The sequence below is a fragment of the Trachinotus anak genome, unplaced genomic scaffold, assembly GCF_046630095.1.
Source record: "Trachinotus anak isolate AG129_WGS33_773 ecotype Australia unplaced genomic scaffold, CSIRO_AGI_Tana_v1 ptg000015l, whole genome shotgun sequence".
NCBI classification, from domain to species: domain Eukaryota; kingdom Metazoa; phylum Chordata; class Actinopteri; order Carangiformes; family Carangidae; genus Trachinotus; species Trachinotus anak.
Window position 1 is genome coordinate 11190852 of NW_027273866.1, and position 26124 is coordinate 11216975.

Consider the following 26124-nt stretch of genomic DNA (forward strand, 5'->3'; position numbering starts at 1 on the left):
TGCCTCCATAGTGTGTAAAGTAGAGCTGTAAAGTCGATTAATCGATTAGTCGGTGGACAGCTGTTTTTGATTATTGATTAATCAGTACATAATATTAATAATAAGAAGAAGAACAATAATAATATATCTGCAGGTTTTATTAATCATATCCTGCCACTGTAAACTTAATATTTGAGCAGAATTTTTTATGTTTCATAGACTTGGCAACTAATAAATTAATCAAAACACTGGTTGTAAAATTAACTGATAATGGAAATTACCTTTAGTTGCAGCCCTGAATAATATTCACACATTTTGAAGGATGTCAGAATATTGACATCTGGAGCCTCACCAGCCACACCGGGGGATCAACAACGAGGAAAACACCCGACTCTTGGTCATAAATTGTGTTGTTTGTGCTATTACAACTTTTGCTGGATCTAATATCTGATTTTTGGTGACACCCATTGAAATAAAGCAAATTTAAAAATAGCACTGGAAAACACCAGGTAAACAAACTACAAGCAAGTTTCAGGTGAAAACATCTTGAATATAAACTCAATTAAACATTCTCACCTTGACCTGCAGCTGAACTCAGCTGCTTTAAGTGACTTTACACAAAGACGCTTTACATTTTGCTCTTTCAGTGAAACTTTGACTGAAAGGAATAGTTAAATATTATTCCATTTTTTGCTGGGAGTTCAATAAGAGCAATGCCATTCTCGCTTATAACTGAGTATTTTAACAATGTGGTTTTACTTAAGTAATGAATCTGAAAACTTCCTCCACCCCTGTATGTTCCCCAACATGTTTAAAAACCACGAGTAGTCACACAGATATGAAAAGTTCATATTTATTAGGGAACCTTCAATAAGAAACTTGAAATCACTCTGTGACGAAAAAAAAAATAATAATACAATGTTTTCTCTGCATTGTACAAGCAAACAGAAAAGGGAAACCTTGATAATTACAAATCACTTTGTGTTGTTTTAAATCGCATTGCTGAACACATTATTGTATCCTATACAAAAACATGACAGGCACTTTATTTGAAATCAGCTTCTTGTACATACAACTTGTAGATACATTATCTCTAATACCTGACAGCTGAAAAACAGTGTCCACTGAGCTTCCAGCTATTTAGTGACTCAAACCTCCTACTTAGGTAGTTTCATTGTGGTCCCTGTAATCCATGAATGGACCAATAACTAAACAAACAGGTGACATTAAAGGGGACGGATGAGCGTTAAATGTAACAATGGGACGAATAACACAATTCGGTGACACAATGTTAAATTAAACATAGGTATTTGTCTCTTAAAAACAAATGCCTTGAAAAGATTGACTGACCAGGATGTACATTAAATTCATAACAGCACTATTTAAGCACATACTGAACATGCTACACACAGACAGAACTGGTTTGGTTACTGAATCTTGGGAAAATTCAAGGATGTAATGCCCTGTGCATATTCCTCAATATCCATCTTTACGCTCTGATTTCTCTCTGTAAGCAGAGGGATGCACTGGCTCAAGGGCACTTCAGCAGGGCAGATGTTTGGGTCAGAAGTGGACTTGAATTCATCACTAGCCAGTACAGTCTCACAATGATTGTCCACACTTCCTGATACCAGCACTTTTGTAGAAATACTTAGAGTAAACAACTGAGTTCATAAACTTTAAATGCTCTGAGATTTCAGTTGGGAAACAAAACAATATTTACTGTTTGCAGAGGCAGGAACCGTCTGCAAATGATATCAATTCTATAACAGTGACAGTTAATGTCTCTGTTAAAGAATAAGCCTGATGTTATGGCCTTAGTTATAAGAGATTGACATGCAAATTTAGATATGAATCAATCCGGTGAGGAAAACCTGCAGCAACTGGTCAAAAAGAGTTTATCATTCACACCCTCACTTCAAATCCAATTAGAGTAAATGCTCACAGACGATAAAACAGTAAGTGACTGACAAGATCCGCAGTGTTTTAGCTTACACAGAGTACCAGGTGGTTGGGAGTAATACTAGGACAATGACATAGCACTGATCTCATTACAGTACAATAAAATTAATGGCAGTAATTTGATTTTTGGAATTGAACAATGCCAATTCTCAAGATTTCATTCATGTCAGAATGATGAAACAATAGGTTGACAGAAAATTAAATCAGCAACATGATGAATTGTTTATTTTTGAAGAAAAGAAAAAAACTAAACAAAAACCCAAATTTCCTGCTTACAGCTTCTAAGACATGAAGACTTTCTGCTACTCTTTGTCTTATATGACAGTAAACTCTGTATTTTTGGGTTTAGAACAGTTGGTTTTGACTAAAAGATATTTTAAAAAGACGTCATCTTTGGCTCTGGAATCTTGTCAGGCATTTTTTAAAGCTATTTTTGGACATTTTAAAGACCAAACAATATATCAACAAAACATTTTGAAGATAAATCAGTGATAATAATTATTACTTACTGCCTTAGAACTATGTCTATTGTTTGTGTGTGTCCATGCTTTTCTAGTGCAAAGTCTTTATCTCAGCACCCACTAACTTATACAATATAACCCAATTACAGCAGTCATAGTCCCATCCGTCTGGTACTGAAGTAGGGTAAAATAAACCCTAAAGAGTACTTGCAATTATTTGGCCCAGGACCTGATACCCACAGAGGGTAACAGCAGTCCACGTGATGACAGGTATTATTTCAGGCAACCGTGGTGAATTTCCTTGAGACGTTTCAGACCAAACCTGGCTCATTACTCTGTCAGCTTTGTTGCATACAACCTTGGCCAGGGCAATCAAAATGACTTCCATCCCCTGACCACAACAGCTGATGTGTGTCAGACTTTAAAAGTCACTTTCACCAGTTCACAAACAAGATTAATCTCTGAGAACATAACAGGACCTCCAAATGTTGACAGTTTCACTATCGAAATTTACCAGTAACTGGCTGGTGGCTGACAGAACATCCCACCGTGGAACTGACTCTGAACAGTCTAAAGTGCTCATGGTCTTTGCAGCAGAATGACAAGGACTTCTTTGGATGTAGTTCAGACACATTAGGACGGATGCAGAAGCTCTAACAGGGCTCCGACTGCTCCGAAGTAACCCTAAAACAAAAGCAGCACAAGAAGGTGGTTAGAAATCAGAGCCCATCAAAGCAAGAAACTACATTTCTGGTCTCTGGGAGGAACAGGTGGTAGAGATACTTACCTCATGCCGTAGGAAGAGTGCTTTGAGTTGCCCTTTGGACCAGTAGTCCATGGCGTAGGCCAACAGCTTCATAGAGAGGGTGTTCACTCGTAGGAAGTTCCCAACAAACACCACCCTCTCAATGTTCTAGTAAAGGAAGAGAACGGGCATAGAATAATTGGGGTAATAGGTGTGACAAGGATAGTTGGATTTGTGATTGTTTTTTTTTTTTTTGCATCTTAAATTGGTTTTTGAGATCTCCTCCTGCTTTGGGCTGTGAAAGGCCCATCAGTGATGTAGTTTACCTCCTCTACGCCTTCATAGCCCTGTACAATGCTGCTTGATCATGACGCCACAAGGCAGCACCGTAAAGAGGCTGAACGCAAAGAGGAAACAGACAGCAGGGACCCTGACTGGTTGTCTTTTCAAATCTTTTTATAACGGCAATGTTGACCTGAACCTAAATTCTGACTTTAATGCAAACAATAAGCACACAAACAAAAAACACAACTGACAGTATTTGGCTCCTGGAGCCAGTTTTGTCAAACAGTTTAAGTGACAGGGACTCATTTCAAGACTGTGATGACTGTTTTGATGCTGTAACAACACTATCAGCTGTGTTTCCTGCAGTGGATCACTTATAAGTCATTATTTGATCACCAAATACTGGGAATTTTACAATCCCTCTGTTACGAACCTCATTGAGAGCACACATCCTGGTGATGGAGCCGATGTTATTGGTGATGGTGACCAGTGTCGCCCTCGCCAGATCCTCTTTGGACACCGACTCCCTCTTATCTTTGGACATCATGTTGCCAAAACTATCAAATATATAAACATGAGATGTACTTCAGAGGTGTGTTAATATTCAGCGGTTGTTTTATGCATCACACTGTGGGTGAAAAGATCACGTTCAAAATGCATCAAGGCTTCTTGTTGTCACCCTGGCAGAGGACATGGAGTAAATTTAGCCCTGTCCTGGTCCCAGCTTCATTAAAGCTGTGATTCTGTTTATGCTGGAATCCACCACAAACAGGCTTGTGACCTACACTATCAACAAAAAAAGCTGCTGTAAACCGCACCTTGAGGCTACAGCCCAGCCTGGCAGCCCAAACCTCTCATAGTCTCCTCCATAAATGTCCCGAACCAGCTTGTCCACACGGGTGCTCTCCCCCTGAGAAGCCATTTCTAGGGCTTCCTCGAAAGTGGAGCAGCCAGTCAGCAGGCAACACAGGCCCAGGAAGGTCCCACCACCGAGGCTGTAAAAGCACACAGATTAACACAGAGATTAATACAACTTCTCATTTGGTGTTTAAAATGAAAGACAACGTGAATTCTATAGACGGTCGATTCAAATGCACTCATCTAGTTTTTCTGTGCAGCACAAAGGACAGTGGGTCATTATGTTGAGGAAAAGCGCGGCGCTCATGGTTCCCTTTCAAAGCCACCAGACAGAGAAACCACATGTAAAACAAACCAGTGCAGAGAGGAGGAGGAGGAGGAGGAGGTGGAGGAGGAGGAGGGAAAAAACTCACCAAAAATACCAACAAACGAACTGTCAGTTTAAATAACTTCAATCTACATTTAAACGGAACCCAATTCAAGCTAACAAAAGACCACTTTGCTTTGGCTCACAAGCACAACAGTTGGTAAAGGAAGTAGTTTGGTAACAGCTGAAAAAAATGCTGCTACTTTTCACACCAAGGCACCAGGGAGACACAGAGGGAAGACGTCAGCAAACAGGCAACCCACTCGACCAGACTGCACCCTCCTGCAAATCCCTGAATCACTAGCCCCTTTCACACAGCCTGCTGAAGGCGGGAATGTTGCGCCTTTATTCCGCCTCACTGTTCTGAGTAAAAGGTACAGAGGGGGGGTGGGAGGTGAGGCGCCACGGCGTAGCCTATACCGTTGTGCCAAACAACGGCAGCTTCAACTGAGAGAATATCATTTTGGAGTTGGAGCTATAACATGTTGAACAACAACTTAGTTTCATTTCTGGGGAGGTGCATGTCAGACTACAGAGCAGGGGACATGGTTACGCCATACCTATGGCGTCAAATCCTTGCAGAAGTATTAACTGGTCTTTACACATGATGCTTCTGACTTTGAGGGTCACAACCAATTTCGTTGTATTCTATGCAATGACAAAGAAGGGTTTCTGATTCTGATTCTTCAGCGCCAGCATGCTATCTAAAAATCACACAATGGTGCGTACAAAGAAGCAAAGCCGGCATTTTGAGGTGTCTTCTCAGTGGCAATATAGTGTGATCCCTGTTTTAAAGAGGTAACTTTAACCTGACAACAGCCTGTGTATTCTTGGTTAGTGTCACGCTCCATTTTGTGTTTCTGTTCTGTTTTACTGCCGACATCTGGAGCCAGGGGCGCGCAGAGAAATCGTACATGCAGCCTTTTACTTATTTAAGACAGAGGAATGTAATCGGACCTCCATACAACATCTTTGGTCTGTCATCAGCATCATATGAAGGCTCAACTCATCATGACAGAAAATTAAACCCTCAAGAATATCTTATGTGCTATTTTTATACTTGGCTTCATGTGTTAATTGCTTTGTGAAAATCCTGACACAGACAGAAATTTTCATAAAATGTTCCTCATTTCTTTCAATGGGGAAACCAGATATTTCCCAGCTTCAACTCTGACAATATGGCAGACTTGTTAACAGTTGTCTATAAACATATTCAGCAGATATGAAGCAACGTTATTTCTTTGGGCACCTGGTTAATTTAAGTCCAATATTGACTGTTTGCTCCAACTCCTGAGGGAAATATCTGGCTTTTTAGCTGATGAATGCTTCACTAGCTAGTTGCCAAACTTGTCTTTCTGCTGCAGCTCAAAATGAATTAAATTAATGAACTGAAAGATGCTGAAAAGCTCTGTCATGCTGAGGGGAAGTGCCGGGTCAGGTGGTAACTCTCTGTGGTTTTATCTCTATAAGTAACTCTTTATATATGAGAAGTATGCTTTTTTCCCCTCTATATTCTATTTAACCTTTATTTAATCAGTATCTGCAAAGGCATTAAAAGTGCAGAATACTTGCTCAGTAAATCTCCACCACTGATAATTACCTGGTCCCAGTGACTCGTTTGTAGTTATTCTCAGAGTAGACGGCCAGGATGCTGACCCCGGACCCTATATTGACCAGCAGCAGGGGATAGGGGTTTTCCAGGGTGTAGGGCCTCTGGATGCAGTGATCTGGGTCTGTGGGGTTTTCAAAGTAGTAGCACTCAGAGGGGCCGCTGGATACCACCGAGTCGATGTACAACACGCCCCGAATTAAACAATCGAGCTCATCCAGCTTGTGAAGCTGCAGGTCCGCCATCTTTTTTTATGTTGACAGAAAAAAGAGAACATGGGGATGTGGTCAGGAGAACACAGAGGCAGGAAACTGGGGGTGGAGGAAAAGCAGGGGGTAACCCCCCCCCCCTCCCCCAAAAAAAACAGGAACCTTCATTACAAATTCATAGGAATTAGTCTCACTAAAAAGAAAAAAGAAACTATGTCGGTGTCCTCTTTGATTAAAATTCAGCCACAGGGCACACACACAGCTAACACTGCGCTTTCTTCCCTCAAGTTGTTGGCCTTTGAGCTTTTGTATATTTCTCAGTGTGAACTCAACATTGCATTTATCAGCCATTATATGCAATGTAAAATTGTGCAACAACCATGATTTATCTTATATGTCACTGCTGTTAAATTTGTCAATGTAATTTAACATATGAGTTACAACTGCGCACTGAGGTGCAGAAGAAAAACATGAGGTTAACAATGTGTCAAAAAGTGAATTTTCTTATTTTTTTGCTCAATACAGGAGAAATGTTAGACTCTGGTGCTCTTGTTGTTCTGTGTCACTGTTTCCATCTCATGCTGTAATATGTTATAACCTCACAATTCTCTCTCTCCATTCCTTCCTGTCCATCCTCACTGTCCAGCCTGTAAAAGCAAACAAAAAGCATAACACTGCAGACTCACCGTGCGGAAATCAGACTCAAATTTGTATGCGCCCCCTCCTGTGGCGCACAGGGTGGTGTGGAGGCTGGAGAAGTGCTTGTTGCGGCCCATCTGCAGGAAGGCCGGCAGGTCATGGGTGGGGAAGCGGATGAAGTGCAGGTTGCCCGTCCTGCCACACAGCGTAAGGTCCTGCAGCTCCAAGTGCACATCCCTGATGCCTGTTTTACCATAGGCGGTGTTGGAGGTTAGGTAGCGCCGGATGCTCTTCAGGTTCTCCACCTCTTCCTGCTCCTCCTCTGCTGTGATGTCTTTGGGCTCAAAATACACCAGCTTCACCAGAGTGCCTCCAATGTCCATCCCAAACCAGGGAAATGCTGCATTATGTGGGATAATATATGCAAAAATAATACTCATTATTGGCAAAAAATGTATTATATTGAATAATATTTAAAACATATCTCTAATATCTAAATGCTTAATGAATATGAGGCGGAACAGAGAGGATGTCCTCTTGCTGGCCCACATAAAGGCAAGCAGCTTCCTCCACAGAAGCTTCAGTACAGTGTGTACCGCGAACGCCATCTTGTTGCAAAAGAGATCCTGGCTATTTACTGCCATTACGGCTCACTGATGTGTAATACCAATGCCATGATAATTTTGTTCGTTTAAACATCATTCCTGCACATTCATTACATGCACCTTTTTTTAAAAAAAAAATATTTTGAGGATTTTGTGCGGCCCATGACATGATGCTCTCTCAAATCTATAATTTCATCGCCTTTCTCTCTTGGGGAACGCCTTTGCATTTTATATACATGCAACGGCGCCTTTCCAGTAAATACACCAAGCCCATGGCAGCTGTGTTAACACCTACGCGGCCTTGTTTTCTTCAGCGAGTCGATCCGATGTCTCGTCGTCGAGTTGGAGGTCCGCCGGTCGGATGTGGCTCTTCCGGCGGGCGAAGCTGCCTCATTGTTGGACTCATTTCTGAAATAACCGGGCATCTCCTTGTTGGACCGCGGCTGCTTCGTGGGCGTTTCGTCTTCGTCGATAGTATCATCATCGCACTGGTGGCCATTGAGCGCCATTGAAATGACTAATTAACTACATATATTCTGTAGATAATAATAAATTAAACCATTAAAAATCAACGATTTAGGTGGACAATATAGTCCACGAATAGATAAGCTAGCTAATTAGCCAGCTAAGTGGCTGTGTCGCTACTAACGGCCGAGGTACATGTCTTATTTATCTTCTCTGTCAGACTGAGGAGGCGGGGCTAGCCGGTGATGGAGAGGAGCTAGAACCAATCAGAATGCGAATCAGGCAGCGTTTATAAAAAGGAGGCTGATGTCACATTTTCTTGATTTTTTTTGGGTTAAAAAAACATGATATACAATTGCATGTAAAACCTTGGCCACCCCCTGGACAATTTACATATTTTGTTGGTTTTTGAAGTGAAAAGAAGTAAATACGAACCATGCAACACACAGAAATTTAAAAAAGAGACTTTCATCAAATGTAAATGCAGTGTTATTTTGTCATGAATTTTTCATGAATGAATAAAACTACTACTAAGTCCAGACTAAGTAAGGTGCACAGGTTTTGCACATGCCACAGTTACAGTTTTTTTCCTTTATTTAAGTTCAGGAAATAAAAAGTAACAATGCATTAATATTTGAAGAAAGGCTTGTTTGTTTGTTGCTATGGATATATTACTTCTTTTCATTTATGCAATAATTTATATTTCAAGATTTGTAAAAAACCCCAATAAATGTGATTTTTGTACAGAGAAAGACACAATAAAAGATTCATTTCATGATACACAAAACTTATACACAAATCACATAATAAAGGAAAAAAACAACTAAATGTGAACATGCTCATTTTACTAAGTAAATTCCATATCCATAAGTCAAAGATCTCTACATCTATTCTTTGAATTATTCATCACTGAATTTGTAAACTACCTTAAATAAGTACATATGTAATTAAGCATCTGCAGGAGCCATCTAAATAGATCTAAGTAAAAAAAAACTGTATTATGTATTTTTATTGTGACAGTGTGACAGTGAATAAACATGACCCATAACAGGACCCTGAAATTGAAGTAGCTTACCAGAATTCAGTCATCATTCATTTCGTTAATTACACCTGTGCTTTTGTCACATATAATATATTCAGCGAAATGAGCACTTTGTCAGTTTCATAGAGCTGGCATTAACGTTTCTCTGAAGGGAATTTAACGTGCACATTCAATAAAGGAATATATAACTTTTTTTTTTTTTTTTTTTACAATTTCAGCTTTATTGATGTGATTGCTGAAGTGCATAGCCAGAGACAGTGCATTACATTTAGATAACACTTAAGATGAGATTACAGTTACAATATATGTGTATCATACAGATAATACATTTCATCTGCATCTCTGCAGCTAAAATATCCTCTTAAAATGTGCAAAACCTTCTAAATTACACTTTCTTTTCTTGACATTTCTTGTATTAACAGTGCTATTTACAGTTCACTCACTCACCTCACAGAACATGACACAGTCAACTTGTATCTATTTAGAAGGAGAGGAAAACATAAACTGTCATCTTAAACATTCACACCAGTGTTGTCTAGACCAGTGGTTGCCAACGAACCTGCCTCGCATTGCAGCAAGATATGTGTATTTACATTTTTTTATAGTACAGGTTTGATAATCGTTATTCATTATAATAAAAAAATCTAGCCAATGTTTACATGTACTACATTTTTATTACATACATTTATTACATTTTCAAACACCAAAACTGAAGAAATAAGTAATAACCATCAAAATAAACATTTAAAAATCCAGTTCAATATACTGCTTACGCAGTGGTGCCGTGAAAGAAAAATAACTATCAAGGACTGCTATGATTTTAAAAAAGTTTGAAAACCACTGGCCTAGATTATGAATAAATTTGCAATATATGTAATGAAATTACATGGTGTTTGGCTGACTGATTCTTCAAGTGCTGAATATCTGAGACATTGTACATACTTTTAAATGTTTTCACCAATCTGTCCATTCTTCAAACACATAATTACCCATATGTAAAAATATATACAGACAATGCACAAGGCATCACTTACAGCCCATTTCCCACTATCAACAGGAGAAGAAAATGTGTGTGATGCTGACGCTTTCTTCGGGTCCACATTTAGTGAAATTCAGGTCTAATCATCTCTGGATGACAGCCAACAGCCTTATCTTCAAGGTGCTTACGAGAGAAGTGAACATATAAATATTTCTATCATTATTACACAAACTCAGTTTATATTTACAAACCAAATATGTGCAGCATAAATAACCTGAGATCTCAACCCAGCTCAATGACGTTCCCTAACTAGAATAAGAGGGGTAAATTTTGTTTTTGTTCACTAAGATCAACTTCGATCAACGTCAACATGATAGCACACAGTTCAACTTGACAACAGACTTGTAATTAATGACATGATCAAAGGTCTTGCAGCTATTATTACGATAGATAATTATTAAACAGCTGCCTCACGCCATCCCAGTCCAATGACTACAATAAGGCACCTTACCTTTAAGATCCTCTTTTAAAAGCCTTAAAGCCTAATCTTCTCTTCCTTTAAAGGTATTAAATACCCTTAATTCTTTAACTTCCACGCCATCAGCAGTGCAATGGCGCCCACTCCTGCAGCAGTCACAATATACTTTATATTAGTTGGCAGGGCGTGAGAAGCCGTCTCCTCCTCTGAATCCGGCAGCCTTTTCGGCTTTGCTGTAACTTCAGCTGGTGCAGGCTCAGATGGGTGGCAACTCACACTTGAAGGGGTGTTTAAAGTAGTGCCAGCAGTGGTGGTGGAAGATGGTGCAGGAGGAGTGATCTCTCTGGCTGCTTCGCCATTGATGATTTGAGCTTGTGGTGCTGAGATTTGGCCGTCGAAGTTGAGGATGGATGGCTCCTCTGACACATGCACCACATTCATCTGCACCTCCAAACTCTGACAGGGAGATTCGTAGTGGTTCTCCTCTGGTTCATTTTGGTTAACTCCAGTGCCGTTCTCCTGGCATGACAGTCCAGACACTGCAGGGCTTACAGGAACATGGGCAGAGGAAACAGCGTCCGATGCAGCATCGCTTATCTCCAGACGTTGACTATTACCTGAGTAGGGCTCCACCGGTGGGTTGTGTGCAGGGATAGTAGGACTGTCAAGATTTTGTGGCTGGATGCTGATGAGTTGGCCAGGCTTGCTCAGACACATAGAGTTATCTTCAAAGGCAGAGGTGTCCATCCCAGCAGCACCAGGCAGGGGGGAGGCTGCAGCTGCTGCATCTCTCTGTGGGCTGCTTTTAATAACCTGCAGGAGAAATTGATGTCATGTCATTTTTATAAAAAGGCAGATTTTTTTTTAATATTATGTGCCTCTTGTGTATAAGCATGTGGGCTGAGAAGACCATAGAAACATCTTTAAATACGTATCATGCAATCTAAATCCATGTACAGATTGACTATGGCCCTGTGTGAAAAAAATGAAGCCATCTCATACATCTGAATGAGGCCGGTCCCACAACACAGTGACGACTCATAAGGCGAAAGAGTGGAACCTGGCTTCCCTTTTGCAACACACAGTCATCTGGCAAGCCGCAGTGTTGGCACATCAAGTTTATGTAACTGTATTTTTACTGTTTTCCTCATGGTTTTTGTGATCTTTGCTTTAAATTATTGTTATTGAAAAGTGAAATTTTATGACTAAGTCTTAAATTGCTCATTATAATCTAGATAGACTTTTATAATTTGATATTCACTTGTGTAGTAGAAGGTTCAGATGTCTCTTCAGGCTCCAGGACAACAGCAGGTGTTTTGCTCAAAGGAGGGGCAGTGTCCTGGACTGGAGGCCTCTCTGGAGTCAGTGTGAGGAATGAGGATCCATCCGTCACGTCTGAGTTTGCCTGAGTTGGAGAGGGACTCTGTGGTGACTTGACCTCTGTGGCTGCCGTTCGGACAGGATCTGGGTGGGACAGAGTGTCTGTTTCTTGCTGTTCAACAGGACGGGACTGTTGAGGAGTCACCACAGAGTTGGCTGAAGCCTCGCTCTTTCCCGCGCTAACTTGATCAGGAATCACGCCGTTATCAACAGAGATATCCTGGATGTCTGATTCAGAGTTCTCCTCTGGTTCCTGGTGAGCGTGAACCTCCCTCTGTGGTGGTGGTGTGCTGGCTGGAGTGTGTGGGGTCTCAGGGGAAGAAGGAGGTGTTGATGTAGGGGGTGCCACTCCACTCGGAGTTGACTGTGGGGGCTCAGGGACAGGCTCAGGTGGAGGAACAGCCTCTGGTACATGCGCTGCTGAGCTCTGGGCTTGTGGATGCACAGGGGTTTGCAGAGGGGGTGAGGCCTGAGCAGCTGGTTGTGGGGGAGCTGATGCTTCAGCTGGAGGAGCAACAGCAGCTGGAGTGTTTCCACCGTTCTCTGGGTGACTGGCAGATGGAGCTGGATGGACGTGTGCCCTGATGACAGTTGTTGAAGGGGAGCTGGGGTTGGAATCTAGGGCAAAGCAAACAATGTGGTCATTCAAATCTGTTATGACTGCACAAGACTAAAGCTCTGGAAAATCCTGAAGGACTAGCTAACCCTGAAACTGTGGTTTCTAACACACTGTGTGCTATTCCAAAAACATCAGTGGAGTACTGATTAGACTGTATTTCATTTAACTCCTTTAATATCTCACATGCACATCAGCTGATAGGGAAACCAAAGGATAAAAATATTTTTATGTAGCATATACTTTTAACAACATTAGATACTGAAATATAGCACTAGGTAATTTAACATGCTTACTGTTAACTCCTCTTAGAGCGTTGTATTCAGCTCTGATCTCGGCTGCTATAGATGGGTGCTCACACGCCTCAAGTGCTTCAATGAACTGCTCCGGCCAGTTTTGTCTCCTCCTCAGACAATCCAGGAGTAGCACCATGCTGTCATGGTTCCCATAAGTCTCTCTTTTTGCCTCGATATTTTCCTAAAATTACAATAAAATTTTTAAAAAAGCATATGAAAATCATATACATCAATTTATCAGAGTAGTGATCAGTTTGTTTTTGGTGCAATGATCATTTTTGAGAAGTTAATCTTTTAAAATTAACAGTTACTGTCACCAGTGAAAATTAACTTAACTGAATCACACTGTTGTCAAACAACAATCGAAGTTGAGCTTTAACTTTTCATTAACTTGTCATTTTTTGACTCTCAATTGTTCATATCAATACTGGCCATAAAAAAATGCTTGGGTATTACTATCAATAGCACACTGCTATGACTGTTTTTAATAACATTTTGGGACATATTCACATTATGACAGTAATAAAATTGTAATAAAGCCGTGATAAAGAATTGTAACCTTAACAGGTGTAAATTCACCTGATTTAATTTAATATAATTAACTTAATAATGTCTTATGGTGAAAATATTGCAAAGGATAACCAAATAACTTAGGCTCCTTATTATGGATGGGTATCAAATATTTTTTTGGCACTGACTGAATTGTGTCCATCGCATAAATATATTGTGATGGGATCAAATGTCTGGTCAGACTTGTAGTCTTGTTTACTAACTCTTTGACAAGCAGTTGCCACCTCATGTGTGACTGCCTGTGTTTAGACAACAGTTGGTGGTTCACATGGGTCAAGATAAGATAAGTCTGGTGTCTTTTTTTTTGTATTTTTTATTTTTTATTTTTTGGTTTTTGCACCACAACTCCTTTGGAAACCGAGCGCCAATACATTATGCTATTCCAACATTATTTAAACAATCATCAGTCCTAGTCCTTATAGGTTCTTATAGCTAATGAAACTTACCCTGTCGTGAAGAGTCAAGCAAGGCAGGTGGACAATTATTTCTCTCACTTTCACCGTGGATGCAATCGTTGGCATTTTTCGCCGCAGATATCCATTGTAGAGTTTGTCACTGGCAAACGACATCTGTGAAATGAGATTGCGGACAAAAACACAGCGATAGGGAAGACTTCAAAAAGATTGAATGAGTTTTACTGCTGTCAGGTTTTTACAGTGTATTTTTGCACGGGGGTATTTCAATAGATAATACACTCTTCCACATTTATATACATCAGTTGGCAAGGCACCTTGGCCACATTCCCTGACTCTATGATTCTCTTTCAGCTAAGATGAGATGTGAAAGTACCGAATAGCAGAATAAGGAAACTTTAACTTTGTTGTCTGCAATGATCACAGACACAGTAGGTGGATTTTTATTCTATTTTCAATGAAACTGAAAGTGAAAATGAAGAAATATACGAGGAAAGTACTTTCATTTGGATGTGACTCTCTCCACAGCTGCCACCCTTTTTTTCTTTTTCAAGGAGAAAGAAACACTCCTACTTTTCAAGGTTACAGCCGTTTGGAGTGAGAAGAAGGTGAACAGGCCGAAACTAGTCACTGATTAAGCACCTCCATTTCCAGTTTAATATCTGAACTTTGAATATGCAACCGTGTTCCCCCACACACACTCAAACAATTATTGTATGAGAAAATACAACATGACTTATTGTTTTGGATTCGGTACCTAATAGACTCTCAATACATCTTCACACATGGGTGCTGTGGTCCCATGAGGAATATTCTTATTTGGACGTGCAGTAAGTTTTGTATGGGATTAATAAATGCGCCTTGCAAGGAAGATAACCTTCAGAACTTCAGACACCTGAGTCTCTTGAAACTTCTTCCATCACTAGTAAACCAGCTCACAAGATTTCTATCACAGTGGCTTCTCTGGGTCAAATAGAAAGCCCGGGGAATACTTTTTTTGTAGTGAATACACCTTAATACATGTTCACCTTGTTGATACCTAAACAGCCAGGTAAAGTAATCTGTTGTCAGGTTCAGTCAGGGGGAACGTTTTCACAGGATATCCTGTCACCAACAGCCATGTGAAACAGTTAGAGGTTACTGTACATGTGAGACAAAGCAGCAGCCGCAGCAGCCGCCGCAGTCTGACTCTGTCTCAGATTGAAATAAATGTCAGAGGCACTAACCAAAGAGCAAAGTCTTCTCCATTTTATCATTAGCCCACAGAGGCCATGGTTTACCTGACACACACACAGCCTGTCAGGTAGATATGCTGCTGTGTGTTCAGGCCCTTACAGGATTGTGAAAAGGTTTGTGTGAGTGTGTATTATTTTCAAGCACGCATGTTAAGTGTAAAGCGATGAGAGACTGCAGATTAACAAGACGGGGGAGGTTGTGTGCAAGGGGGAAAAGGCACCTTGTCACGGGAGCAAATTATGAAGAGCTGAGCTGAATGAATGACCTCTAAACTGGCCCTTTTGCTGCCAGTGTCCTTGGCTTTCCATGAGTCTAAATAACAGTTATCTTTAAGTAAAATCTCACAACTACTTCAAATCTCACTCTATTTCAGTCAAAAAGAGCTCACAAGACACGTCAGTGCGAACCAAAGTGAAAGTAAAGATTTGTGCTGAGACATGAGGGAAGTGTTCAAGCCTATTTCTATTTCTAGATAACAATTGTTAAAAGGTCGCACACAAACAACAAAGACAGTAGTGACTGATACTTCCCTGTAACTTAGTGACATATGTTGTGGAAAATACTTTAAGCCTAATTTTGGTTCAACTGACCTCGAAAGAAGAATTGAAAAGACTGTAAATAAACAACAAGGACAATGGAGACTGATCACGGTCTGTAAACTATAGAAATAAATTATGAAAAATACTTTTTACGCCTATTTTTAGGATAAAACTGACTAAAAAAAAAAGGTAAGGCAGATTTTAAGAGCTGCATTTAAACAACTGGGGCGACAACTGCCTGTAAATAATAGAAATATGTTGTGAAAAATAATTTAAAAAGTGCCAACTAACAGGAAAGGTATGTACAAGCTACTTTTCATTGATAAATGCGATGCAACCTAGCTACAGTCACCGCTGTTTCCTGACTTTCACAGGCGACAGCAAACAAAAATATTCAACTACACATGAATTATATGCAACTACATAATTCATTCAGATTTATTCACGGGAATGTCAGTTAATTTAGAGCTCACCTTTCGTTTTTTTGGTGCCTCAGCAGTTCGTGATTCCCTCTCAATTATTTTTCCTGCTCTCACTAAAACCTGCGTTGACGCTTTGCCACACATCTGCGCAGCGTCGACGCCTAAACCGCCCGTTCTCTAATCCTATTGGACGACAGCGCCGTCAATCAAATCTCGGACCAATAGAACGAAAGCATTGGATGTAGGGGAGGCGGAGATTTCTTAATCTTGACCCTAACGCTGACCTTTGCTGTGCTGTGACAGGATCGGGACTCCTGGTTTACATCTGTCTCTAATCCCTGATCCTAATCCCTTCACATGGACAGAGAGAGAGAGAGAGAGAGAGAGAGAGAGAGAGAGAGAGGGCCAACTGTGTTGTCAATGCATGAAATAGTAAATACATGATCAATACATGGTCATTAAGATTTGATAATTTTTTGGAATGAAAAATAAAACTGGTATTCAACAATAGGCAATCAAAGAGCACTGCAGCAATAAGTCAGTTGTGGAAGAAGTGTGTCCAGACTCTTAAGTAAAAGTAACTGTAATACAAACACATAGAAATACTCCATTACAAAAATTTAAACTTTTAAGATCAAGGTCAATGCTTTCAATATAAAAAAAACTACAAACTACAGCTTCATAAGTTAGCTAAAGCTATCTTCCCAAACCCTCGAAGTGGTTTTCATGTTATTTTCACTTGTTACCATTATTGCTGTCATATTTGTTTAGGCTTGATAACTGAAGACTTTCCAGTGGGAACAAGATAAGATGCATTTTATTGACCTAGTGCAGGGATATTAAAGAGTGTAAAAAGATCAAACAACAGTTGATGCAACAAAGAGATTTTTAATCAGCATTTCTCCTCAGCATCTGCTGGATAATAAAAACATAATAGTTTTATGATTTATTATTGGTTAGACACAATTTTATAGCACCAGAGCAGGAATACAACTGAGTCAAGTTATGCTCATTTTAAACCAGAAGGTGGAGCCACTTACTAACACACTGAGCACGCAGGAGTTGTCAACCCCATGCAGAAATATACAGTACGCATTTAAATCAACATTTGCTTTAGATCTCCTGAATGAAATGAGCACGACTCCAGGGATCTGTAGGCTATTAGGAGGAGATCTGTCTTTGCATGACAGTAATCTTATTTAATGCACATCTTTGTTAACCGGCTGTAAGTTAACAACACGAACAGGATCCCAGTGATCTGAATTACTGGAGGATTATGGGAAGGTTAATGGCATCAAGCAGGATGTTGGTTCATTACACTGCAGGTTTGTTAATCAGGGATTAGAGATGTTTGATTGCAGTGCATGAATGTGAAGGGTTTTCATGAAAACTCTTCATCCTGTAAATGTGTCACCTAATATTTGATCACATTACACATGTTAAATGAATTGCCTGAAGTAAAACCACATCTCTCATCAAAGTTTGGTTCTTTAGCAGCTTTTTATGTTTGCGAGCTGTTGCCTGCTGCTGTTCACCATTCAACCTTTTTGATAATCAAAATCAACAATGAAAAGAAATTAAAATTCTCAAAGAAAACATGATTTGATGTTTATTACTATTAAAGTGCATCAGCTATTACAGGAACTGCCATTAGGTGGTTTTAATCACCAGCAATTCATGTATGCATCAGATACAAGTTTTTAGGTTGCAAGAATTTCCTTTTGCTTATTAAATTACAAGTACAGGAAGTACAATAATTGCAGCTCCATTGTGCATCCCCTCTCCAGGTCATCTGCAGTAAATTACATAATTCCCAATTTGAAGTAACAGAAGAGATTTGATTGATTTTTATTTTAAAGGAGCAATTTTACACATGATGATCAGTTTAGTGAAAACAGACACAATTAGGAGCTCTAGAGCAGTTTTTCTCAAACTTTCCTGCTGCTCTCCCATGCGTGAATTATACTTGTTTTTATCAACCAACTCATGTGCAAATGATGAATGGAAGTTAAGTGTTGATGAAAATGCCATCCCTCACTATATCGATGGTGAACTTGAGGGCAGAACAAGCTATTCCATTTTTCAGATATGACTGACGAGCTTGTCAAAAAGCATCCCCCACCTCTCTGTTTCTGTCCGTCTCATGTTGTTTTGTCATGAATCAGATTATTTCAATGTGACATTCCCTCCATATTTTTGGGCTTGGAGATTGTACATTTTATGAAAACTGCATTAGACAGGGACTAAAAATTCAAGGCATCTCAGCCTCAGCTCAAAACTCTTTGTAATTTCAAGCTGTCTCCTGAGGACTCTTGTTTTGTTGCTGGTATCTTTGTTGCTCAGTGCTCATCTGTACTTTTATGTCTCCTGTGATGTCTCCTTCCTTCCATCTGTTTTTGTTGGGAGAGGTTTCTGCAAGTAGGTGGCGTTCTTTCTTTGTCTCTTCAGCCATGGGGACCGTTACAGAAGACAATGAGTGCTAAAGCAAACAAATGTGAGCAGCTGAGTCACAGTCAATGACTGTAGAGACAAAACCACAGTTGTATGTGTAAGAAAATGTGACAGATTATTATTATAAAAATTATTTCTTCTCAGAAATGTGATGACAAACTGTTCACCTTTGACCTGTAGTCTAGACGTCAGAGTGGACAGTTAATTACCAGGGTTATAGCATTGCCTTTCCTTCCCCTGGTAGAACTGAGTAAAATATGAAATGACTGGATTTCACCAGCTCAAATGACACATGGAACAGGATTTCCTACATGCAGCAATACAATTATCAGCCCAAAAAAAATACTGTTAAGAGACTGTTATAAGTTTTTAAAAAATCATAAGTAGACAATAAACATGAAACTAAACCATATTTAAGGGATAAAATCCCACCAATGTGACTCCATGCAGCTCAGAACAAATGCTAACAGTTAGCTAGTCCTATTTGACTCGAACCTTTTATATCTTGCAGGGCGAACCCTCCTTAACAGGAAGGAGGATACATAGAGCCACCAAATAAAACCTCAGAGAGCCTGAGGCAGCATAAACAATCCATCATGGCTGAGTGGGGAGAAAAAACTCCATGTACATCTCGATGAAAGAGCAGGACTGTACTATTTTCAGAGCCCTTTAGCTTTAAAACTACAGTACTGACAGAGAGAAATATGCAAGATTCTCTCGTGTCGGACCACTTGAATATTTCAGCTCAGGCTTTCACAGTGATCCAGCTTTGTGTGGTTGGCAGCATTTTGTAACTCTAACCCTGTCCCTTAAAACATGTGAGGCCATGTCAGCCTTCAGATCACACCGTGTTGTTCTCTTTTTCCTTCTGCTAAAGGACACTGACTCTTATTTTTTATCTAGCAAGCACAGTGTGAGCTGACAGAGTTCAGAGCTTGGTTAAAGTTCATCAGCTCAGTCTTCAGAAGAGACGCTAACCTTTAACCAATATATGAAGACGCTCTCTGACTGTATGAGTGATAAATGAGATGCCTTTCATTGATATACTCAACTACATGCTTGCTAAAGGGAGACGTTCCTCTTCTGTGAAGCAGACATGTTAAGTGGAAATGGGACCTTATGGACTTTATCCCCCAAAGGCAGCTCAATTACTTTTCTGCCAGTATTATGTTTATATGGCCAAGTGAAGCAGAATGTATTAAGCATTATGGCTGCGTTGTACAAGATTGCATAACAGGCTTCATTGTTGCTTCTTAGACACTGGCATCATGGGTATTTCCATAATAAAGTAATAAAGCGGGTCCTGGATGTGCACGAACACCATCAGGGTTATAGGCTGCATCTCTATTTGAGTTTTGACATATAAATATAAGTTTTGCTATTGCTACATAGCTAATGTTAGCATTAACACCACCTTCAGCCATCTGCGTGTTTACAGGACTAGATATTACAATATACGCCCACTGAGCAGCTACATCTTTAGCACAGGTTGGATGCTACAGTGACTCAGTATAGGGAAGTGATGAGACGGACCAGAGCTAGCTTGTTAGCATGCTAACTTTAGCAGAAGAGAAGTGCTAGAAATAGAAGCAAAGCCTGTGGGTGTCTTTCCACCACAGGTTTGATGGTGAACTCATAATGTTTCTAAGTAAACAGCCTTCAGTGCTAACGTTGGCTATGTAGAAATAGCAAAACTTACAAATAGCTCCTTTAAAATCTATTTGACATATCCTCTTGAGAATCTTAATCTTTGCCCATATATATATATATATTTTTTTTTTATCACAGCACAGTTGATCGTACAAAACTCCCAGCAAAAAGCTGTCGAGTAGCTGTTGTCTTGACTGACATGCTTGACCCTTTCCGAGATTTCTGAGCTTCCACTGAGCTTGACTGTGAACTTTACTTTTCTCCTGCTTCTCTACGAAGCTGTAAACGGCCTGCTTGTTATGAGCCAGAGTCTGTCAGCTCCTTTTGGCACCGTCCTGTCAGGGATTAAGTCAAAAGCTGGTGAAGCTGCTTTTACCCTCTGACTTGTTGGAGTCACCAGATGACACAAGATGTCCCTCAACACTGACCTCTTTTAAAAGCAGGCTAAAAACTTTTCTCTAAAGCCTTTGATTAGGTTTTATCCAGTTTATATGAGTATTTGTGTGAGTTTGTTTATAGGAGTGTGATCAGTGTTACTTTTGAGAGCACATCTCTATGAATTATATCTTTATGGCGCTTGTGTCTTTTCATATTTGCTGTGTATAAATGTTACAAACTGACACTGGAAGCAGAGCTGCAGCTGGGATTTTACAAATAGGCCATCATGAATCCAGATGCTAAAAACACTCTAAATATTATTAATATTATTATGTCTTCAGACTTTTATTTATTCAAATTCAAATGTTCAGTTATACTTGTTATACTTTAGCAAATTTTTAATGTGACATATGGATGTGTTTCAGCTGTGAAAACACATTTCTATCTTGATAGTATTTTTTTTTTGTAAACCATAAATTCAACCGCTACTTCTTTGTCATGGATCTTAACATGTTTACCTGGTACAGGATAAGAGCTCCAAGGGATCAGAGGGCCACTGGGCTTTACCTGAAAAATATCACTGAAAGAAACCAAAACATTAACACAAAATAATGACAAGAAGACCCTAAAAAAAAAAGCATAAAAAAATTTAATTAATCCTTGGGGAAATTCAAAATGACCACAAAGGGCCACAAAACAATCAATATGACACAAAACAACTGGAAAGAGACACAAAACGGCTACAGCGACACACAAAATGATCTCAGAGACACAAAATGATCCTGGAAAGGGACAGAAATGCCTACAGATAAAAAGCTGTAAAAAGCTGTAATTGACAGGCTAAAAGGTGCTAAAGGTTTGCAGCAGTTTATTTGAAGTATGAATCAATTTATTTTGAATTTCTTTTAGTCAAAAAGCATTTTTCATTTCACGTTTCTTAGATCATACTTCACTCACTGAAAGGGTCTCAGCAGGACATTGTCTCTATCACTGATTAATGTAGGAGAAAAAATGGGGAAGAATTAATTTTGTAGATTTGTCTATTTAATTGACTGCTCTGCTTGATTGGGTGAAAAGAAACGCCTGTTATTCAGTGTAGCATCGTCCTATAATGGCAAACTCACAAAACACACAGTGAACGATGGAATGAAAAACCAGCTGACCCGATGGCAGTCATTTGGAGACATGGTCTGTTGTCAATGAATAAATTATGTGCAGGGGCACAATCATACTGAGGAGCTTTAGAGGCTTGTTTTTTTTCCTCTTGAACCTGTAACCTTTCTTTTCACTCAGGGAGACTAAAATGTCAAATCTGCTGGGGCGTCAGAGTCATGGGTGGCCGCTGCTTTACTGGGAAACACAGAGACGACTAAAAGCAGGTTTCTTTTCACGACCACTGAAAGGTTAAACTGCAAACGCAGGTCGTGTGGTGGTGGTGATCATCTGACCATCCACATCTGACAACGTTATCACTATAAGATGTATTAAGAAATATCTTCATCATGTTGTAAGAAACTAAATATTTAAATATAAATGATGTAAGCAGAAAATGAAACTTTAACCTGCCCATTTATAACATATAAGTAGTATATAAAGTATATTAACATGTAGCAACAATAAGCATTTATGAGGACTTTTCAAGTGTTTATTAAAGTACCAAAAGTAAAAGTACTCATAATACAGAAAGGCCCATAATTAGATTATATCATAATTATTGATGCATTAATGTTTATGTCACTTTTATGTTGCAGCTGCTAAAGGGTTAATTTCACTACTGCTGGTTAACATGTGAATTTCCCCCAGGGATCAATAAAGACTTATCTTAACCTCAAATAATATATCATAATTTATTTGTTGACTATATTTTATAATATTAACATATTAATCTACATGTACCTAAAAAATATACTTAAATGCAGTACTTGAGTAAATGTACTTGGTTATTCTACCACTTTGGGTTAGTGGTAGATAAAGATTTAATGACACTATAATGTAGTTGTACACAGATAAGTCTTCATTAATTATCAACCGCATTGATGACTGGATGCTATAAATAACAACATAGTAGATCACAGTTGTAACTATATAAAATATATTCTCATAGGAGAATAGCTATATTATATATAGGGAAATTATGTGTTTAAAGTACAGTATTTGTCAACATTATTATTTTATAAAATTTCAACTGTGTTTTACTTTGTTGTCATTTATTTGTACAGCATGTGGGTGCTGACAGAAGGAGCTGAAGTTGTTGACAAATACTTTTATCTGCCAACAGGTGGAAGTGTTGTATTATAAACCATTTATAAAACATTTACATATTTCAATAGGTGGAGTTGAACTTAACTGTTACTTTAAGTATATTCTGATGCTAATACTTACCTAACACTATACTTTTACTTTTAAAATTTTGAATGCAGGACTTTTACTGCACAGAGTATTTGTGCTGTGGTGCTGGTAAAAGCTCTGAGCACCTTCTCACCACATCTTGAACATGTAGACTTTGACAATAATCATACACAGTGCACTTTTATGCACTTTTATGACCGTGCACTGCAGCAGTGACCGTGCAGTTATTCCACACCACCACTTGCTAAAAGAGCCTGAATGCTGCTTTGCAGTGAAATATGATTACTGACTTGACCTAAAATGTGTAGCTGGATTAGTTGTGAATTTAATAAAGAGAAATGATCTCTGTTCATTTCATCTCACAACCTCCGGAATTAAATGGAGAGATTTGATGTTGAATTGTATTTTATCTGTGATTAAAGCAGGCTGAGCGTTTTATAGCCTTTGGGGAAAAAACCAGAGCAGTCGTGAGCTGAGAATGTTTTAATATCCATGTTATGTATCACACGTACACAATCACAACAAACCCTCTGATGCTTGAGTGTCCTGGATATTTACATGTGATTCATATGAGTACAAACCCCCTCTAATAAAGTTGTTCTACTTGACAGTGCAGTAATACTGCAGGCGAGAGCAAATATTCAAAGTAGATAGTAGAAACAGGTGTAACATCAAAACATGACCGTGTACAAGTTCAAATAACGTCTAATCAACCTCACGACAGCAAACAGGCCACTACAGCCTTTCAACGGGGTCTGAACTGTGGGTCAAGTTGAAAAACAGACACTTTCACATCAGATTCTCTACAACATTTTCTCCTCTCTCTCCCACGGAATCGGATCCTGCTCCACTTCGACGTCCGTATTCCTGCGCCCTGTCCAAAAGTGCTCCACGTCTGGGAAGGTCTTCTCCGTCTCCGCAGAGACCGCGTTGGCGACTGCGTTCGCGCCGACGTCCGCTCCGTTCCCCTCCGTTGTCGGACATTTGTTGCTGGGGAGGTGCTTTGAGGCTCTGCAGGTGGCGATGAACCAGATGGTGACCAGTCCGTGGCGCACATCGTCGTACATGGTCATTAAGATCACCGGAGACACGGAGCTGCACGCGTAAAGGAGGACTTGCGCAAAGATGATCAAACCAACGGGAGGCTTGTTGTACCCAAGTCTGATCCAGGTGAATGTGCCCCACTCCGGCAGCAGCATGAGCCCCAGTGCGCCGCTCAGACACAGTAAAACCAGGGTAACCTTGCTCTGGTGCTGCGGGCTGGGTGCGTGGTTCACAGCGGTGTGCAGGGTTTTGGTGTAGTAGGCAAGCGTGAAGATGAGCGGCACCACAAAGGCTGCGGTTGGGTAAATCTTGTAGAACAAACTCATGAAGTCAGACGCGCACACTGGCATTTCAGAGACGCAAATGGTGTCGCGGCCGTGCTGCAGCACGGACGCAAAAAGCATCTGCGGGATCGGAAACAGCATAGACACAATCCAGATAAACGCCAGGGCTCCGTGAATCCACGTCGGGGTGTAGAGGGCCCCCCTGGGTGGGCTGGGGGCCAAAGTGTGTTTGGCTCTGGTGGTGACTGCTAGGATTAAAGTCTTTGCAACCACACACGAGTGCTGGAACCAGTCCGTGGTGCTGCAGACAAAAGTCCCCAGGGTCCAGGTCTGCTTGTAGTAGGTGACGGCGCGGACGGGAGCGCACAGTAACAGGATCACCAGGTCCGTGGAGGCCAAAGAGGCCAGGAGCGCTTTCACCTCAGAGCCCTTCCCGCTCCTGAAGTCACGGATGAAAATCAGCAAAACGAGCAAATTCCCAACTGCTCCTGACACACAGATCCCGATCAGGATGACTGGCATGGCTGTTCTGGTGTCCCCCCCCTTGACAAGTTGAACTCCTCCAACGAAATCGAAAAAGGAGACATTTGCTGGTCGATCAATATCCATTTCTTTAAAGCAAAAAAATAAAAATAAAATAATAAAATTTAAAAAAATGCAATAAACAAACAAAAGTAGGTTTTCGTGTGTCTTGAGTTCCGCTTTCTCCGCGGAGTTTGAAGTCCTGGAGAAATGAAAGGCGGAGGAGCTGTCCGGGGCGCCGCGGTGCTGAAACGCTGCTGACGGGGTCGTGATCGTATCAGCAAGTGGGCGAGCAGGCTGGCAGGTGTGCTATTTCAAGTGCTGCCATTTAGCATCGTCAACAACTCACGTCATTTTGTCAGTGTGGCTCCGGGCTGCAGCCAGCCCAAATGTGAGCGCAGCGTGATGTGATTTACATTCAAAACCTCCGCGGGATCGGGGCTGGTGTGGCGTGTCAGGAACGAGTCCGAGGAGCACATGAGCTGACTCTTATCTCTCAGTGGGCTCCTCGGATTCAAAACACAAATGTAAAATGTAAAAACAAGCCACGGAGCTGCGACGTGCCCTGGAAGCACTGCTGAGCAAACGCCATGTGGTGCTGCCATATGAGATGTTTAAAAAATGATCACATCACGCCTCAGAAACTGGGATGGCTACAAGGCATGCATCTGCTCATCATTACATTAACCATTACAATGCTGAAATCTCTTGATATGGCTTGTGCACACTATCACTACACTCAAATATAAAATAAGGTCCTCCTAAATCCTGCATCCAAATTTGAAAACTGACAAACTGACAGAAATGTCCTCAAGTTTAGTCAAGGTCAGACTTTCATCTCCTTAATCATCCATTTTAGGGTAAACAGAACACCACATTTGGGGTCTAACAAGGATCAAATTGATTATTTTTGGCCCTGTCAAGTACTTTTTCTGTCCACATTTCACTGTTTTATTATTATTTGTAAGTAAGCAACCCTCTTGTTTTGCTTGTGCTTATGTTTTAAAAAGGTAACGCTGTATTAGTGATATTACAATTAGCCTATATATAACTATATTACAATTGAATGGCTTTTTGTGACACTTATTTACTTGTGTTACTGTTACACTTTCAGCATTTACAACAGCTTAAACTTTTTTTTCCTTTTTTTTCTCATGTCCTGTTTTACTAGATGAATTGATTCAAATATGAATAAATGAAATGGGATTTAGTTTCATGCAGGCTCACAAGTGATGGTGAAGTGGAGGAAGGGTGAGGGTGGTGGTAGTGGTGGTGCTGGTGAGGTGGGGGG

At 40.2% G+C, this 26124-nt stretch overlaps 3 protein-coding genes across 5 annotated transcripts; all 3 read right to left on the reverse strand.

Moving 5' to 3' along the window:
• Positions 1–818: 818 nt before the first annotated feature.
• Positions 819–8418, reverse strand: pank2 (pantothenate kinase 2). Of its 2 annotated transcripts, none has more exons than XM_071498359.1 (7): positions 8015–8418; positions 7162–7514; positions 6258–6511; positions 4284–4427; positions 3866–3989; positions 3190–3315; positions 819–3086 (listed from the first exon to the last, which is right to left on the reverse strand). In XM_071498359.1, exons 1-7 carry the CDS (start codon positions 8226–8228, stop codon positions 3036–3038), a joined length of 1266 nt encoding a protein of 421 aa, XP_071354460.1. In that variant the 5' UTR covers positions 8229–8418; the 3' UTR covers positions 819–3035. The 2 variants fall into 2 exon arrangements, with proteins under 2 accessions (XP_071354460.1, XP_071354459.1); XM_071498358.1 differs by having other exon boundaries at positions 4251–4427; positions 8015–8417.
• Positions 8419–9323: 905 nt separating this feature from the next.
• Positions 9324–16309, reverse strand: mavs (mitochondrial antiviral signaling protein). 2 transcript variants are annotated; one of them, XR_011693664.1, is made up of 6 exons: positions 16207–16309; positions 13992–14114; positions 12976–13156; positions 11945–12681; positions 10717–11496; positions 9324–10388 (listed from the first exon to the last, which is right to left on the reverse strand). XR_011693664.1 is itself a non-coding variant. In XM_071498356.1 (5 exons), exons 1-5 carry the CDS (start codon positions 16297–16299, stop codon positions 10783–10785), a joined length of 1848 nt encoding a protein of 615 aa, XP_071354457.1. In that variant the 5' UTR covers positions 16300–16309; the 3' UTR covers positions 9326–10782. The 2 variants fall into 2 exon arrangements, 1 of the variants encoding a protein (XP_071354457.1); XM_071498356.1 differs by having other exon boundaries at positions 9326–11496.
• Positions 16310–23786: 7477 nt separating this feature from the next.
• Positions 23787–24833, reverse strand: LOC139633342 (G-protein coupled receptor 151). Its single transcript, XM_071498937.1, has one exon. The coding sequence runs from the start codon at positions 24831–24833 to the stop codon at positions 23787–23789; it is 1047 nt and encodes a 348-aa protein (XP_071355038.1).
• Between the last annotated feature and the right edge of the window lie 1291 nt (positions 24834–26124).